The sequence below is a fragment of the Ammospiza caudacuta genome, chromosome Z (assembly GCF_027887145.1).
Source record: "Ammospiza caudacuta isolate bAmmCau1 chromosome Z, bAmmCau1.pri, whole genome shotgun sequence".
NCBI lineage: Eukaryota > Metazoa > Chordata > Aves > Passeriformes > Passerellidae > Ammospiza > Ammospiza caudacuta.
Genome location: NC_080632.1, coordinates 75,172,292 through 75,189,953, shown reverse-complemented (window position 1 = coordinate 75,189,953; position 17,662 = coordinate 75,172,292). Strand labels below are relative to the sequence as shown.

The 17,662-nt window shown below is 42.9% G+C and overlaps 2 protein-coding genes across 5 annotated transcripts in view; one reads left to right on the top strand and one right to left on the bottom strand.

Annotated features, from left to right (window-relative positions):
• EGFLAM (EGF like, fibronectin type III and laminin G domains) overlaps nucleotides 1-3,546 on the top strand; it is a 76,647-nt gene extending 73,101 nt beyond the window's left edge. For all 3 annotated transcript variants that reach the window (XM_058823514.1, XM_058823512.1, XM_058823513.1), the window contains 3 exons: nucleotides 581-664; nucleotides 1,829-1,932; nucleotides 2,452-3,546. In XM_058823514.1, coding sequence (XP_058679497.1) covers nucleotides 581-664; nucleotides 1,829-1,932; nucleotides 2,452-2,606 — 343 coding nt within the window. In that variant the 3' untranslated portion in view covers nucleotides 2,607-3,546. The remainder of the gene's footprint in view (nucleotides 1-580; nucleotides 665-1,828; nucleotides 1,933-2,451) is intronic.
• A 5,009-nt stretch (nucleotides 3,547-8,555) lies between these two features.
• LIFR (LIF receptor subunit alpha) overlaps nucleotides 8,556-17,662 on the bottom strand; it is a 52,312-nt gene continuing 43,205 nt past the window's right edge. For both annotated transcript variants that reach the window (XM_058824515.1, XM_058824516.1), the window contains 3 exons: nucleotides 17,223-17,316; nucleotides 16,607-16,685; nucleotides 8,556-15,936 (listed from right to left, as the gene is read on the bottom strand). In XM_058824515.1, the coding sequence (XP_058680498.1) occupies nucleotides 15,298-15,936; nucleotides 16,607-16,685; nucleotides 17,223-17,316 (812 nt within the window). In that variant the 3' untranslated portion in view covers nucleotides 8,556-15,297. The remainder of the gene's footprint in view (nucleotides 15,937-16,606; nucleotides 16,686-17,222; nucleotides 17,317-17,662) is intronic.

Sequence of the window (17,662 nt, the reverse complement as noted above, 5' to 3'; positions counted from 1 at the left end):
ACTCAATAGCTCACTGTGCTGTAGCAGCTACTTCTCTTTTGTTAGGGTTGGCCCAAGCTTCAGGGACCCAGAAATTAAGATGCCTGAAGTGTAAACATGATGGGGACATTATATCTGCTGAGTTATTTTAGTAGAAGCAAGCACAAAGAAATAATTAGAGTGGCAAGCTGAAGCAGCTGCATTTATTAGACTTCATCTTTTCTAACATCACAGGTCTCAACCTTCCCTATATTCCAGACGGTTTGTAGATCAGTTATGGGTTGCATGCTTATTTGGTCTTGCAGAAATTTATTTATTTGCCATATTTGAAACTGTAGATCACTGACCTTCATAGTCCCCTGCTTTGGGGAAGGATGGCCATGCAGAGGCTCTCATCCTGCTCCCATGGGAAGGTGGTGATGGCACCCACTCTGACTCAGGGAGTTCTCCTGCTTGTCCATGAGACTGACTTTACAAAATAAGAGCACTGCTGCTGGGACTCCACTGCTTGCCCCAGAATCTGAGCCAAAAGGGAGTAAGGATGCCTGAGCAGGTCCTTTCAAGGAAGGCAGTAACATTTCAATTTTTTTTTTAACTGTAGCTACAATTTGGGCAGTGGCGTTGCCTCCATCACAGTGAACGGCTCTTTCAGCGACGGCCGGTGGCACAGAGTCAAAGCTGTTCGGTGAGTGGGCAGGCTCCATCTGGGGGCACCTGGGTGGCACAGAGCCAGAGCTGTTCAATAAGTGGGCAGGCTCCATCTGGGGCACCTGGGTGGCACAGAGCCAGAGCTGTTCAATAAGTGGGCAGGCTCCATCTGGGGGCACCTGGGGGCCACCCTGCCATTAAAGATGCTGGTTGGTGTCTCTGGGGGCTGGTGGGGTGTGAATCACTGTGGCTCCACACTCACACCTCGCTTAAGAGTGGAGCTGTTAGCAGCTTGGCTGTTTCAGGATGAAGTGCACAGGGATTGCTGTGTTTGAGGTGACAGTGCCAGCTCGGCACAGCTCAGGGCAGGCTGCCAAAGTCATGCAGGGCTATTCTGGGGCTGTGACAGACATTCTGTTAAACCCGTACCATTTCGGTCAAGAGTATTTTTCTTTAATGTCTGCATTTTAAAATTCCCTGGTGAGCGTTTTGTGGGCTGGCACAAGCATTGGAGAACAGACAGTGTAAACCTAGTTTTTCTATTTGGAGGAGGTGCAGACATCTTGCAGTGTATATATAACTCATATTTATAACTCATTACCTCATGGGAGGCAGCTGTGTCCAGCAGGGAAAGCATACATCCCTCTCTTCATGAGAGGTTGATTCCTTGGAAATCACATTTAGCTCAACTTGTTACCAAATTCAGGGAGAATAGGACCCATCAAGTAGCTTTCCTGTTAATACTGTTATTAACCATATGTAAAATATCTCTAGTGAGTAACAAAACTGCCTAAAAGTAAGTTTTACCATAGCTTGCCCATTTTTCCCTGGTGTTGAAACTTCTGCTCTTCACTTTTAACATTACATTTGATTTTTAACGATAGGTCAGAATGTGCCCTTCCCCTCTCTCCCCTACCTGTACAATCTGATTATTTTCCAGCACTTTCTGCTCTGAAAATGTGTCCTGCACACTTTGCAGGTCTTTTACATCTCTTAAAAAAAATCCTAAAACCTGAAAACTCTGGATGGCCTGAGTACACTGTGTCTGTGGGGCTTCCCAGTTCCATCCAAGCCTTCACCATGAGCCCAGCTCAGCTCTGAGTTGCTGTGGCAAGTCTCCTGGCAAGTGGAAAATGCCACTGCTCCTCCTCCCTTCTGACTGTAGGCTGGTTGAATGAGAGTGGTTTGCTTTTTGTTTCAGGGATGGACAGTCTGGCAAAGTAACCGTGGACGATTATGGTGCCAGGACCGGTAAATCCCCTGGGAAGATGAGGCAGTTAAATATCAATGGAGATCTCTACGTAGGTGGGTGCTAATTATTCATATTCAGGACACCTAAGTGCGGTCAGCTGCAAGGCAGGGGTGTCCAGCTCTGTCCAGCTCCTGGTGGAGGTGTCACAGAGCAGCCTCCAGTCTGCCACAGGAGAGTTTTGTGTGAGGATGCCTCTCTGAGTCGGATGGGGGAATGGGAATCAGGAGGGATGAGCACTATAGGACACCCTGTGGTACTCCTGGCAGGTACATAGAGAAACAGCCAGAGGCAGCTAGAAACCCCACACCTGGGCTCAAGCTGACTCAGGTCTTACTGATGATACAATTTCTGAAATAAATACTTAGTGTCCTAATTCATTACCTCCTGCTTATCCCCTCTGTAGTTTCAAGTGCTTAAAATCGTTACTTAAAACAACACAAAGCAACCTATAAATCAAAATTCCCTTCTGAGTTGCATTACTAGGGGTGGCATTGCTGGGTGTGCAGCATGCCAGGCAGGAGCAGAGGCCCATGCTGGTGAGGAGCAGTTTCTGAGAGCTGCCTTTCCCGCAGGGGGCATGAGGGAAATCGCCCTGCACACGAACCGGCAGTACCTGCGCGGGCTGGTGGGCTGCATCTCCCACCTCACGCTCTCCACTGACTACCACATCTCGCTGGTGGAGGATGCTGCCAACGGGAAGAACATCAACACGTGTGGGACCAAGTGACAAGAGCGGGACCCCGGTGCTGAGGACCCGTCGTGTGCGTGCGTGTGTGGCTGAGCGGGAGCCGGCTGACACCGACCTCTGCAGCCAGACCATGCTGCCCGTCTGGGAAGGTGACAAAGCCAAAGGGAAACCCAAAAACAAGGAAAAGAAAAAGAACATTATTCCCCTCTCATTCCCTCTCCTTTCCTGTCCTAATGAAACCAAGCATTTTGTGTATGAACCGTGCCCTCTACCCCTTAAGTGTTTAGTGAGTGCTAAGGGTTGTGCATCAGTGCAAACGGCAAAGTGTGGTGTTACAAATAAGAGTAGCTCAGTGACTGTGTTTTGTGGTCCTTAGGATATCTGTTGTAGTATCAGAGGAAGCAATCTTGAAACACCTGCAATCATCCCACCCTGCAGTGATACAGTGACTGTGCTGTTCAACAAATACACCATCGGGCAGCATACTCCTGCATTCACATGTGGGTCCTGGAACAAACAGTTCTCCCTACCACTCTCTGATTTAGCTAAATTATGTTTCATCCTGTGTAGCAGGATAACAGTTACAATGACTGGTTTCAAAACGTTGTTGTTTGTTGAGGAGGAAAGTTCTTACAAGTCTACTTTTTTATTACAAGCAACAAAAAAATGAACCAATTTTGTAGAAGTAATTTTATACTTGTCTATTTTTTATAGCAGCAGCAGCAGACCTGCTTACATGGCATCACTTTTAACATCTACATGTACTATACAATTAGCTCTTTGCACACTTTCCTAAAAATAGAAAAGTGACCTGTGGCTTAATGTCTGTATTATACAGTTTTAATGGGGATATTTGTGAGTTATGACCAGTTTTACATTTGACTCTTTTTGTTGTGTAAATTTTGACAGTTTAAAATTGTACATTATGAAGCTTTCCTGTCTTAAACAGATTAAAAGATTAGGAAAAAAAAAGAGCAAATACTTGCTACTGTGGTATTATAATTTATTTTATTTTTTTTTTTTTTTAGAAAAGTGAGAAAAGCTATTGCAAGAGACCTTGCTAGGTCACAGTCCTCTTAAAATGTTATGTTTTCTAGGCACTGGACCAGCACTTACACAACCTTGATTGCCAAAGCATAATTTAAGCAGGCAAACAAAGTGCTGTTGAGACACTGAAAGAGTGGTCCAGAATTTCTTAACTTGGAGATTTTTCTTCCTTAATTCTCTGTTCAAAGTGGATGAGTGAGCCTGTGAAGGGGCTGGGGGGAGGAAGAGAGACCAGCCATGCAGCAGGGCACCCCACAGCCTGCCCTGCCTGTGGCAGGGGAGCCACAAACTTCCCCAGGGGCACAGGCTCATCTGAATGCCCGTGAGCTGGAAGGACCTGATGTGGTGAAAGCAATGGATGTGAGGAGGTTCCTGCTGCATTTTTAGTGTGCTCAGAGTGCTCCCGGCCCCCTGAGAGCTCACACACATTCCCTAGATTCAGCCCACCTACACCTACACCTACACCTAGATAATGGTACAGACAAATTCCTGCCAAGGATACCCCAGCTCCTGTCCTGCATGCTAAAGGGACACCCTGATCTCTTAGATGAAAGATTTGTGCTCCTTAAGGTAGCAGTGGTCAAAAACAAATGCAGGCACTTACTACAAACAGAAAATAAAAGGAAAATGGTAGCGGTGGTGCCATCATGTGATGTGCACCTGTGTCTACTCCCTGTTCAAATGATACTACGGGGGAAAAAGTCTGTAGAAGACACAGACTTCAGCTTGCAGAAAAACTGGAGACACTCATGGCTGTCCTCCCAGGAGAAGCAAAGTTTTGTTTGGCTTGGGAGCCCCATGGGGAAGGAGAAATCCTCTGTGGCTGGGAAAAAGCATGATAAAGTATACCAGATCAAGATGTGCCTTTGAAACTAAAAAAAATGGAATTGGATGCCTTGGGATGTAAAAGGAAAATGTGTAGAGTTTGAAAAAGAGTGAAAACTAAAATTTCTGGAGGCTGAAGATTTTTCTGTCTACTCAGTGTAGCCCTGTGGGAGTGGCCTGACACAGCCTTGGGTCGTGTCTGAGCTGCTGGCTGCCTGAGAGGGAAAATTCACATCTTATGAGCTTGAGGGGTTTTCCAGATGCTAGTGACCTGTCGTGACCTGGCACAGAGCAGGGAGATTTGTCTGGCTGTACCCCTGACCCTCTGGACATGCTGGGCTGGTGTGGATGGGGCTCTACCGTGCTCTACAAACAGCATCATCCTCTGCTCTGCCTTATGTGCCTCGCCTTTCCCATCCTTTCGTTCCTGTCACAGAGTTTGGAGACCAGTTCCAAGACAAACGTCTGGTGGGAGAGGTCTCTATTTTAAGATAATTTACTGCAGAATACCGGGTGCTTTGGTACGAGGCGGTGCTTCTCCAAAACAAAAGCAGCTCTTCTGAAATGTCGGGCAGGGAGGGGCGTGGGTAGGAAATACCTCTGTCGTTGCTGTGGGAAAAGAAGAGCAACTCCCCATATGCCTGATTCCAACTCTGCCTATCAGAATTCTGGGCTGGCAACATCACCCTGCAGCGGTGCAGGCTGAGCAGGAGCAGTGCAGCTGCAGCGGTGCAGGCTGGTGGGAGTGGGGGCACAAATGGCAACGATGCTGAGTGGTTTAAATAGTTAAAAAAAGGATCCTTCCTGCATCCTTTTAAAGACAGTCTGAGAAACATCCCTCTTGTACATCTCCACTCTTCCTGTAAAGCTGGGGCATGTGTTTCCACTGTGGTTTCCACTTCAAGGGCTGAACAGGAGACAGGTACGAGAAAATCAGGAACATCTGACCACATGTGGAGGCTCTGCCCCTCTCACCCTCTGCCACCCTCCCCACTGACGCTGGGTCAGGGAAGGAGAAGGGAAAGATGGACAGGGAATGGCAGAGTGATTAGTCATTTTCCCAGGAACTGGCCTGCATGCGCTGCTCGCTGTCTCCAGGAATGTTTATTAGTCACATTACTCATTGCTTGGACTGACTCAGATGCAAGGCATGACCCCAGTGCTGAGCAGGGTAAGCTCCTGCCTGTTGGAGCCCTTTTGCTGCAGCTACCTGAGCAAGCCAGTAGGGAAGGCAGCAGCCACAAGAGCTTGTACCTCTCTTTGCAATTCAATCTCCTTCCTTAAACTGCAGCTCTTATTTTTCTTACTAGTTTTTCTTACTAGTTTTCCACATTATTCCCAGAACATGTAATATTCCCCTTGGTAGGGCTGAACACCTGCCGTGGTGAGGAGGAGGAGGAGGAGGAGGAGGAGGAGGAGGAGGAGGAGGAGGCTGCCAGGGTTGGGAAGTTGCCCATTCCCTGGATGGAGTATTACCCTGAAATAGCTGCCTATTGTAAAAGTTGCTATTTTGTCAGCCAGGCTTTCCTTTTGAGAAGGCTTTCCTTTTGAGAAAAAGTTTTCATTCTGTTTGCATGGCAAAGTAAGCTGGGTGGAAAATGTATTGTTCCAGCTCTGCATGTTCAGCTGCCTCCACGACAGCATCACCCCTCAAGGAGAAAATCTCCTCACTTTGAAGGAGTAGAAAAGGTACAGTCCTGGTTTATTCAGGGAGAGCAACAGCCACATCCCATCAGACAGTTCCATCTTTTATCACCATTTAATTTCTTGGGTGGTGGAGGGTGGGGTGGAGGTGTTTCCCTTCCCCAACTCTCTCCCGCTCCATTTTTCATTGGTTTGAGTCATTGTGGGCACTGTGATGTTGTGCCCTTGATTCTGCTCTTAGGCATTTCAGTCATGAATTACAGCCTGGAGCTAGCACCTGTGGTCACTGCAGCTCTGCAAGGTCCTGGCTGTCTGTCCCTGTGGACAGGACTGGCTCATCTGTGAGTGCCTTCTTGTCAAGCCCCTTGTGATGGAGACTGCCTGGCAGCGCTGTGACCGACTGCCCTGATTTCTTTTGAATATCCATTCACTGTCACAGCATTTTCCTTTGTTCATTGTGCACTAAGACAAAGACGACATTGTTCCTCTTCCCCTGCTCTTTCTTTTTAAATCTTCCCTCAGTCTTTCTTTCTAGGAAAACAACCGTGCCAGTTCTTTCAACACCATCCCCACAGGCCATTTTTTCCAGCACTTTTTGTTACTGAGATATATGGAGAAGCATGGAAGAAATAGAGCTGCAGAGCACGGACACCCCATGTTCTGTCTCACAAAACAGCAGCTTTCCAACCTAATTTTTTGTTTTGCAGACTCTTAAATAGTTTCTGTTGGCAGTAGTGGCAGCCTACATAATCACTTTTTGTGGACATGGCAGAATTTTCCTAAATTTTTCTGTCTTTTGAAAACATGGGAAGAGCAATATCTAATATTTTCTTTACCATTTCACTTGCTTCCATTTTTTTTCCCTCTCTACAATTTTTAGTTTTGGTGTCAGCAAAGCAGAATTTGAAAATGGAATCACCCATTTATAATCATGTTTAGGCAGCTTTCATTTGAACGGATTGTTTTTACCATAATACAGATTTCTTTTAATGGGTAACAAATGTTTCATACAGAGGGACTTTAAGCTTTATTTGTGTATTGAGAGAAGCTTTTGGTGGTTGCAGATCCAGGGGAATGTGTACTTTGATGCCACATTGGGAGCAACCAGCACTGGCAGCAAAGGGAGAGTCAAACAGAAGATAAGATTGTGTGCTGAAACCAGGCAGAAAACATGGATGGTCTGACCCCCTCTCTCCACTCTCATTGTGATGGTGACATATGGGACAGTTCATGGTCCCTGCAAAAACCTCCTGTGTTCATGGTCCTCTGCTGCTGCTGCTGTGTGTCTCCATGATGATTGTATCTACTCATTCCAGCTGCCCAGGAGCAGTGTTAAATATACAGCCCAGCTGGGTTAACCTGGTTTTGCCAAGCATTGAATTAGCTATATCTGATCACGTGCAATATCTTCAGAAGATGTTGCAAAGCCATCATCCTGTTAATTCTTTCACACTTGAGACACAGATGGAGCGAGTCCTGTCTGGAGGTCTTCCCTGGTGTCCCTGCTCTGATCAGAGCAGTAGCAGGGCTGGAGAGGGCAGCTGTGGGTTTCACTTTTGGAACAATCAAACTTCCCTCATTCCCACAGCTCCAAGTGCCTTTTCAGAGCAGCACTCTTCAGTCCCACTAAAAGAGCTGAATCCCCCATCTCCCCAGCGCTCAGAGGAGTTCCCACACCCTGCCCAGTTGCTGTCATATCCAAATGCACCAATCTGCTGTTGTGAGGCAAGGAATTGACTCTGACTTTCAAGGATGCCTCCAAAGAGACAGAGAGAGCACAATGCTACCATGCCACGATGGTTATTTTGTGACGTGCTGTGGTGCAGGACCTGTCATTACGCACATTGCTAGGCTCAGGTGTCCTTCCCAAGTAAAGGTGCTGTGGGTTGGATGAGCCACAAAATTCTTTGGCTGTCACAAAGATACATCACAAATGACAAGCCATCATAAATGGCCTCAAACATAAGGCCCATCACCATTAGCTGGTCATCTCAGTTCCGCTAAAGCATGCTGAGAAAGTGTTCTACACCACCCAAACCAACCCCAGAAACAGCCTGGGCCCTTCATCCTGCCACTCCATCCCAGCACAAGGATGTCCCCCATACGGAGTCTGCAGGGGCTGATGTCTGCACACCCCCAGCCCAGGTGTGCAGGGGGATCACACACCAAACCCCAGCTCTGTTAGAGCCACAAGCCAAGGAGGACACAGGTAAGTGACCTGGACTTTTTCCTGTCCCTGCATTGTACACCAAGAACAGGAGGGCTTCAGTGGCCCCTGGAAATAGTAGGGCCTGTTGTGCTGAGGAGTATTTGTTACTATCCACTCTGCCTATCAGGAAGCCAAGGCTGTGCTTGCTAGATCCTGTGGTTGTTTACTCTGGCACAAAATTCAAATAACTCTGTTTGTACTGGGGCATAAGCAGAAATTAACTCTTAAAAAATAAACGGGAAAGCAAAGAATATGAAGACATATAAGAGTGTAAGAAAATATATTTATTAAATTTCATGGCAATACTATGGCAAAATTGTTAAACACATGCTTACTTTTAGACACCCAAGCAATACAACAGGAGTTACATCAAGCAAGCAAACTAGGTTTAAAATGTATGCAAAGTTGTATCTTAGTGTTAGGTTAGTCTTAAATGTCAACTGCCACACTGAAATAGTATATCCCCAACATGATCCCATGCTTCCTTTTTTAAGCATGCATTTGTTTAACTGCTTAGCTGATAAATTTTCATATTGATACACTTTGTTGAATCAGTATTTTACTTGGCATGCTACAGCTTTATTAAAGTGCCTTGTGATGATTTTGCTAAAATTGTGAAAGAAGTAATTTTTCAATAGCAGACTTGGAAGCTGGAAAATTTCAGTATCATTCAGCAACAAAAATATGCTGAATGAGTTATTAGATTTAGTGTGTTATGAAGACTATTTTTTCAGCTCAATCTACTGATTTATTCTCAACATTAACTTCTATAGATGACTATGTCAAATTGGCAAACAATATTTTCACTAGTATTAAACAAAAGTCCATTAAAATCTTCATAAAAACAGAACATAAAAAACATCTCTAAGCAAATTATTTATGCTGTAAAAAATATGGTATAAAAAGAGCTAAAAAAAACATTGAACCTATTCACAGTATATGTTTAAAGTTACAGCATTATAGTACAATGTTGTGTGTTTTTTTCAGGTGACCTGTATGATTCCACCAGTTCTGATATTTTGTGTGCCACAACAGGCTCAAAGTTCAAATTGCTGTTACCTTCAAGTAGGGTTTCAGATATGATGATTCAGTTGTCTTCTCTTTTTGTTATCCCCAGCTTTACAAACTTTTGACATGGTATCAAAACGTAAAATGTTTCCAAAGCCGTTTTTGAACCACATTTAAAAAACATGGACAGAGTGTCATTCAAGAATTCTTTTTTTATTGTGTTACTACTAAAGGGTGTGACCTTTCTATTTTACTTTGCCCTGCTCGAGCTACTAATTTTTAAAGTTTTCTTAATCCACGTAATGAAAAAGTGAAATTTTCACTTTTTGCTTTGTTCCTGGGTTAGTTTTACTCACTACCTTTTGCACAACATGAGACCAAGTGAGCTGCAAAGGTTTTGACCCTTCTAGTGGAAGTTGTCCATAAATCTCCACTGAAGCTTGCTTTCAGTCAAAATGCAGATTTGGGACTGTCCTAGAGATTTTGTTAGGTATCAAATTGAAAACCAAGGATTTCATCTGCTCTGGTGCACCACAAAGTCACCTGGACAGTGCTGTCACAGAAGAGAGTGAGACTGGAGAGGGATTAACCCCATCCTCTCATGAAACACCCTGCCATTAGACCACCTCACCTGCACGGGCAGGCTGAGCCCCTGCCCTCCAAAACCCAGAATTCCTCTTGAGGTTTTTTTTGTTTCAGTTGTAAAAGCAGAAGGAATTAATAGATGTTTTTGTGGGGGAGAAGTATTGTCATGCACACTGGGACAACTTATAAAGTTACAGAAAGCCTGCCAATATCATCTGAGGTTTGTTTGTATAACATGCTAAAAGGAAACAAACACTGGTTATCTGAGAAGCACTGGGAAAAATCCAGAGTTATATAAATGAGGGAGGGGAAAGAAAATTATGGTGGAAGAAACTATTTTACAGCTCCTAACAAGATATCTAAGACAGTCTTAAACTGGAATAAAGGGAATAAAACACTTAAAACACTTGTAAATCCTTGTCTAGTATTCGGGGTCTGGGACTGTGTTTCCAGGCTGGCTAAGGAACAGACAAGGGGAAAAAACCAACAAATACTGCCAACAGCATCTTTGAGCCTCATCCACAGAGGGCACCATTTAATGCAAGCACCACAAGTGTTGCAAAGTGTGTTGGGAGGAGCACAAGACAGCAGGTGCTTCCTCCAGACAAAACTGTCTCAGAAGGTATATATTCATGTACAGGACTCCAAAAAAATCACTTTGGCAATTGTAAGCCGACTTCCTCTGCCATATGCACGTAGGCACATGATGATGCAAGCACATGTGTGCGTAAAGGGTTAGGACTTAGTGTTATAAATATTAAATGCCATTTGCACTGAAGTCTTCATCAAAGTCTGTGGCAGAATATAAGATGCTATTTACATGGGAAGCTCTCCACAGATTTATGGTACACAGAGCCTTGTTAGCAATCTCATTCTTTAAATGTTACATTTTTCTAATATCTATCAAATTATGTTACTATAGTTCTATCTACTTGTCGGGGTACAAGTATTCTATTTACAAAGCAGTATTTATTTAAAAACAGAGCACACAATTTATCATTGCCTTTTTAGAGTGGTGTCTAATCACCTTCTCTCTCCAGTGCACCCAATCACTTTCCTTTTTGCTCCTATTCATGTTCAACTGAGTGAACTCATGACCACAGGAAACACCACAGCACTCAGCTTTACCCAGCTGAACCTATCAACAACAACATAAAAAGGTGATTTGAAAATGCCTCTTCAGAGCAGCCTAAAGCTTGAGGTCAGCAGGAGTGTGCTGCTGCCACGTTCCTGGCAAAGTCAAGTTCTGGTCCCCCACACAAACCAAGCATGAAGAAACGTGGCAGATCTGCCAATTGTGCCATGACAAGCAGCACAGTGACTGGAAATGGTTTACCCATGAAAGCAGCAACTAGGGATCATAAAGACAGCAAATGTCAGTTATCGGGTTCTAGGTCTGCCTATACTGCCACTGCATAGCAGGGGAGGTAATTCACTGCCTACCTGTAATATTAGCTTGCTATTTTGTTGATATATTAACTAGTAGTTCTGTGAGGTATATCACATGCAGATCTACCATCCCAAAATCTAACACAAACGTGAGATCCCACATCTCGGGCATGTCAAAAAACCGAAAATAATGAATGTGTCAAATAGGAGAGTGCACAACGATACATCAAATGTGACTGATGTTCCACACGTACAGTGAATAGTACAAAAACCCATTACAAAACTTAAATTGTCACATATGACAGGTATGGCTCAAAAATAAAAAGCAGCAGAACCGACGACTTTCTTCAGAAAGCAACTGCTTGGCATTAATACCCTACACCTCAACACTGATCCTGGAGGACTGAAGTTAGGCATGACACAATCCCTTCTGGTCATATCCCTTCTGGAAGTTGTTGGATTTTGCTTTTTGTTTGGTTCTTTTTAATTTTTTTTTAAAGCTGCACTTTCTACTCTTCTAAAAAATGAAGTAAAAAGCAAAAGAACTAAAAATAAATGTTCAATAAAGGGTAAGATTTTTAACAAAGGACGGTAAGGAAATGCTGTTTAAACTTTAGGATTCCTAAGATATTTTTCAGAAAAGAAACTTGTCCGAAGAGGCTCATCAGGAAGCTAGAAGGCACTAGTACAAAGAATCTGATCCCCTCTGAAACTTACAACTGTTATCAAAGCATTTAGAGGCTATGAGAGAGCACCATGCTTTGAAAGAGTATTTGGTTCAAAGACATTGCTAAAGATGCTTCACTGGTTTAACATGGCACTTGGGCTCAGAAAGCAAGTCTGTTCCCTGACTCTCCTGGTCATTCATCCCTACTGCTCCGTGTACCTAGGGGTGGCTGATCACATTAGCACCACCTCTCCCCATGCATCTGAATTCACTGCTGAAGATCTGAGACAGGCATTTGAAAGGCAGCACTGAATAGGCTCAAAGGAAACCACAGAGGTGAAGCAGCTGAGCTTTCAAGTGCTGGAATGACAACTGTTTACTGGCTCATCAGCACTAAGTGACAATGACAGCTACAGATACTGCACACGCTTGTGTCTCTCCCACATCTGCCCCACTCTCCTTACTGAAGCTATTCCTGTTAAACGACCTTTCTGACCCGCATCCTGAAAATCAGAACACCAGGTATATCGTCAAGAATTAGAAAAAACCCCGATATTAATAACTAGGTCAGAGGAAGTTTATAAGATCAACATGGAGGCAGAATATACATTTGTGGAGCCTTTCCTTACCTAATCACTAAGAAATGAAACAATTTAAAATGTTGTTGTCTTTACTGAATAGGAGGAGCAGCACATTGGAAACCTGAGTATGTGATGCTTACGTGTAAGTGATTCACCATATGAACACTGACAATGGTCCTGAACTGCTTCCTGTGAGAGCTCTGTGTGTTCTCTGCAGCTGCCTTGATTTCCAGTCTCCAAATTAAAAATTGCCAGTACTCTCAAATAGCAGTTTGATTTTGTTTCTTGCAATACACAGCCATATGAAAAGCACAGTTATTCTTCATGGTCAGCTGTTCTGCTACAGAGGTTTTTTTTTTTTTCAGTTGGATCACCATGCAATACTGATTGCTCCTCTGTACTGAGAATCTGCTCTATAAAAAGCCCCTAACCACTACCCATACACCCTGTCCATGACATCATCTGCTTTCAATTAAAAGCATATAGCAGCCAAAGCTAAAATCCGTCTTAGGAGATGGACACATTAAGCCAAATCTATACTAGTGAAATGAAATATTCTAAAATACAATAATTATGAAAAACAGTTGTTACTATTAGGATTTAGCCTCCTCCCAGCTATCAGTCACAAAGGGCTTAACTGCTTCCGTTCACATGTTAATGTTCTAAGTAATATGCTATGACACTTCTCTTGTGCTGATGCTTGGTCACAAATGGACGTCAGCTGCCTGTGTTTCCACTTGCAGCCTGCTAACTCAGAGACTCAACAGATGAAGCCTATGTGCACTTTCTGTCCTTTCAGAGGCACCTTGCACTCTGCCAGACCTGCAGACCAATCTGTTTTTTACTACTTCACAGCTCACTAGTCCGGGAGGCACACACAGGAGGTTGTTACCTATTATGGTAATTATTTAGTGCTTTGCCTTTTTGTCAGTTCTGGAACACCTCTACACATTCCTTCTGTGGAGAAGGCAGAGACATGCCAGCCTCTGAAACTGAAACACCCATTGCTGTGATTAGGTTTAACCTTATGCTTGGTTTTATTTTGATGGCCAGATCATGCTGTTTGGAGACCAAATGTCTGTCAAGTAATCCTCCTGGTCTACTCTCACACCTTTACAACTAGCAGCCTAGACAATTCAGTCTCCTTATCTGTTTTCTTTAGAAAACCATTCCCATGTCTTTTTTATTAAAAAAAAAAAAAAAAACAAAACGCAAAAACCAAACAGCAATCCAAACCCCAAACAAAGCACAGTAGCTAACGAAATGGAGATTAAAAAAAAATTAGTTAGAACTTTATGGAGACCCTTTTTGATCAAGCTCATCTGATGCCTCCCCACTGTTTTACAGCAAGAAACAGGTAAATTTCTCAAAAGTTTCTCCTGTAAACTAGTGAAATTCATGTATGCCACAGCCTGAAATTTACACAGTGAAATGTTACAGTTACAGGTGTCTAGAGATGCACATGGGAAAACAAGCATTTTAAAAGATTATTGTTCTAAACACTCCTTTAAGCACACAAATGTACATAATTTAAGCTTTCTTTGCATCACATATCTGGTAAAGGAGAGGTAGAATTAGTGGCACTAGAACCTCCCTGGGTTTCTCCCTGCCACTAGAGAAATCCTACCTTGTACTCCCAGGTAGGATTTGTATAGAAGGTCCTGTTGGGCTGACACATAAGATCAAAGATCAGCCAGGCAGCAGGTAATACAAAGCTAACACAATAAAGATCATCCAAAAAGCAATTTCTCCTCAAGGACCTAGTCCTACTACCTCTAATTTCATGTGCCAAACTGCTTCAGCAGCTAAGGTGAGTAGACAGAGATTTCCCCATGGCTTACATTACTGCATAGTGCAAAGACCGCTAAACACTGAGGGTGAATGGACTACTGTACCACTTCAAAGCAGGAGATCAGGAGCAGAAGCTATGAAATACAAAATGTATTAGTGCAATACATTAGGCAAGATTAACTCTTTAACCAAAAGATTGAAAAAATATAGAGCATTCTAAGGTATTTTTTTAAAAAAGGAAGTTTTAAACTTTATGCAGTTCTTGTTGAGGTTTCAATCAGTGTTACACTTCTTTTCCCCAAGTTTGTACCCCTGAGTCAAACATTTAATAAACATTGTACAGTAGGTACAGAAATTAGTGTCTAGTCAAAAAGCAACAGATTTGAATGGCCATTGCTTTTTAAGTGTTAAACAGTGACAATAACCTTCCATACAGGAGAAGAAAAAAAAATAGCACTCTCATTTGCTCATTGTTTATAACTAGGTAAAAGATCTGAACAGTTTCCAACCACATTGTTTCTGAGTCTTAGGCTGAGATTTGCTATAAATTAAACCTTCAGTAAGGAAATCTCTTGGTGCTGCATCATTTGAGTCTGCACGGTTGAGAACAACTACAACAAAGCAAAGCAATCTTTCCAAGTTATAAATTGCATGAGACCATGTTTATCTTGGAGTACTGTGGGAAGGTAGGCAGAGTTCTTTGACTATAATTATCAGGGGCTGTAAATTCAAAACCCCTTATATCCAATATATTTTACTAGAGTAATAACTAAATTGCTATAATTTTGGCCTCTCAGCCTCTATTACAATGGAATAGTAACACTTTGACTAACTTAAACATGGTAACATTCAGCTCACTAGAACTTCTGCTGACTGTCTCCAAGAATAATTCATGCCTTTTGCAATTTTCTTCTTCCTTTCTTAACAATACCAGGCATAAAAGCTTATTCAGAAGGCAGGTTCACGTGCAGTGAGGACTCACTGTTAATCATTTGGTTTGTTCTGAAAAAAGTGTGTGAAGGACCACCCTGTGTTAACGGGTTTAGGAGAGTCTTCATCATCTTTTGGGGGAAGCAGAAACTGTCGGGAATTAATTGAACATGGGCTCCCAAAAGATGCATTTTCATTGTTGCTTTCAACTGATCCGGGAGAGTCCGGAGTGCCCATGTTCCACGCGTTTGTGTTTGCTTGAGGTCTGTAACCTGCAGTTTTATCCAATTCTTCTTCCACAGGTGAATGGCCCTCTATTTTCAGAGCACTGATAGAGAGTTGCATTTGTGGCTTATAGCCTGCTGTAGTCACTAAGTCTATTTCTGGCTCCTCCTCTGGTTTAATTTGAGGCTGATACATTGACTGGATGTCAATGTAAACCACCTGAGATGACCCCCCAGGTTCATCTGTAGGGGGATTTGAGATCTCCTCTTCAATGATAGGGGGGCAGTAGGAGACAACAACGTGGTTTTCCATTTCTGAGTCAGAGCCATCTTCAGGCACAGTGGTCTCTGCTGCTGGGGACATCATCTCTGTGTCTTCAATCTTTGGAGCTGTGGACTGTGTTTCCACCACTTCAACACTGTTGGGGGTGCATGGGTTCATTTCCAGTGTTTTAAGTGTCTTATTCCCCTGAAATGAGAAAAATGAGAAGGGGGAAACACTAAGCTAAAAGATCTGGAAAACCTGAAAGCAACAAGTTGCTGAAATTACAGCAGTTTGGTGGCTTGTGGGTTGTACTCATCCCATGGCGACTAGTATGATACATTAAAAAGAAAAAAGTGCTTATCATTTTCTGGCTCACATTCCTGTAAATGTTAGAAGTATTTTATGCAAATTAAAGAGACTCGAGATCTTGCAGTATATTTTTAAGAACTTTCTCCAAATCTTGTCTTTGTACAACCCATTTCTGAAGGCTGTTTAAATACTCTGCCCATCTCAACTAATGTATCTACCGGGATAATGGGATATGGCAGATGTCCATACTTCCTGCTTCTTCTAATACTTCAACAAAGATGCCTGTGTTACTCTTGTATTCTTATCAGGTACTGACACTTCTCATTAGCTGGAAGAAGAGAAATGCAACAATCTTTTCCTAGCTCAAACATTGCAATTAACTACATTAACAGCAACAAAGCTCTAGATACAACCTGACAAAAGTTACTCAGTAAATTGGCTTGTTTCCCCCTGCCACTGAGTTTTTTCCTACAATTGGAACAGATGAGTCAAAGTTTGCAAAAGAATTCTTTAACTGGTTTTATCTTTTAGAAGCTTAAAATACTAGATTTAAAATAAGGGTTACCTCACAGATGTTCCTCTGAAACTGCAGTGCCTTACTGTTCTCAGGATTTGGGATTTCTGGATAAAATGTTTCTTTAATCCTTTAAAGAGAAAGAATAAACTATTATAAAGATAGCAAGGCCTGAAACAGATTGTGAATACACAAAAGGAGTCAGGACACTTCCCTTTAACTCAGAATACTGAAGACATCTGGTGCAAAGATTTAGTGTGTTAAACTTTCACTGAGTATAATGGAAAAAACAGCAATCCCATTTTTTTTTAAGTTGGGAATTTAATATGCCACATTTACTAAAAGCTGAAGATGATATGTCTTTGTTTGTAGAGGGCACACAAATTACAGTATGTCGCCAGCTTATTTCCATTTGGGAACTGTTTATAAACGGTGCTCACTGGAACAGAGGCTCCTGCAAAAGCTTTTTGCATTCCTCCCTCTGCCCTCTCTCCAGCTCAGTTTCTCCCTCACTTTCCACACGGTGTTTTTGCCACCCACCTTTGAGCAAAGCCCACTGACATCTTTGGGTATAAAGAGAAAACAGGCAGTAACTAAAATCGGGGAAAACCCTAACACAGAAGCAAACACTTCCAGGAAAAGATGAGAACCCGAGGCAGGCAGTTACCATTCCCTCTTTCGGTAGCAGAAGATGCTGGCCAACACTCCAAGCAGCACCACCACTGCAACGGGGATGAGAATTGCAATGATTAATCCTACAGCTGGGGGATAAGAAAAAGAGGAGGCATTAAATATATATCCAATATAATCAGTAAGTTTTATGGCTTTTCTAATATTCCCCCCAATTCAAAGACCATTCCATTAAACTCAGCTAGTGCAGCGGGTCTGCAAACAGTGACCTACACCATCACCCTTCTCCTTTGCTGGAATTCACAAATTCAGTGATAACTACAGGAATCAGCAGATATTTCTCTCTGATTGTTTAATTACAGAAGGCTTCATGTGCAGCACAAGACTCATTGGTACAGTGATTCTGCTCTTTTTAAGCACTTGCATTGCATTTTCATGCTACCTGAGCTGGCCAAGTTTCTGGTAATGGCTCTTCCA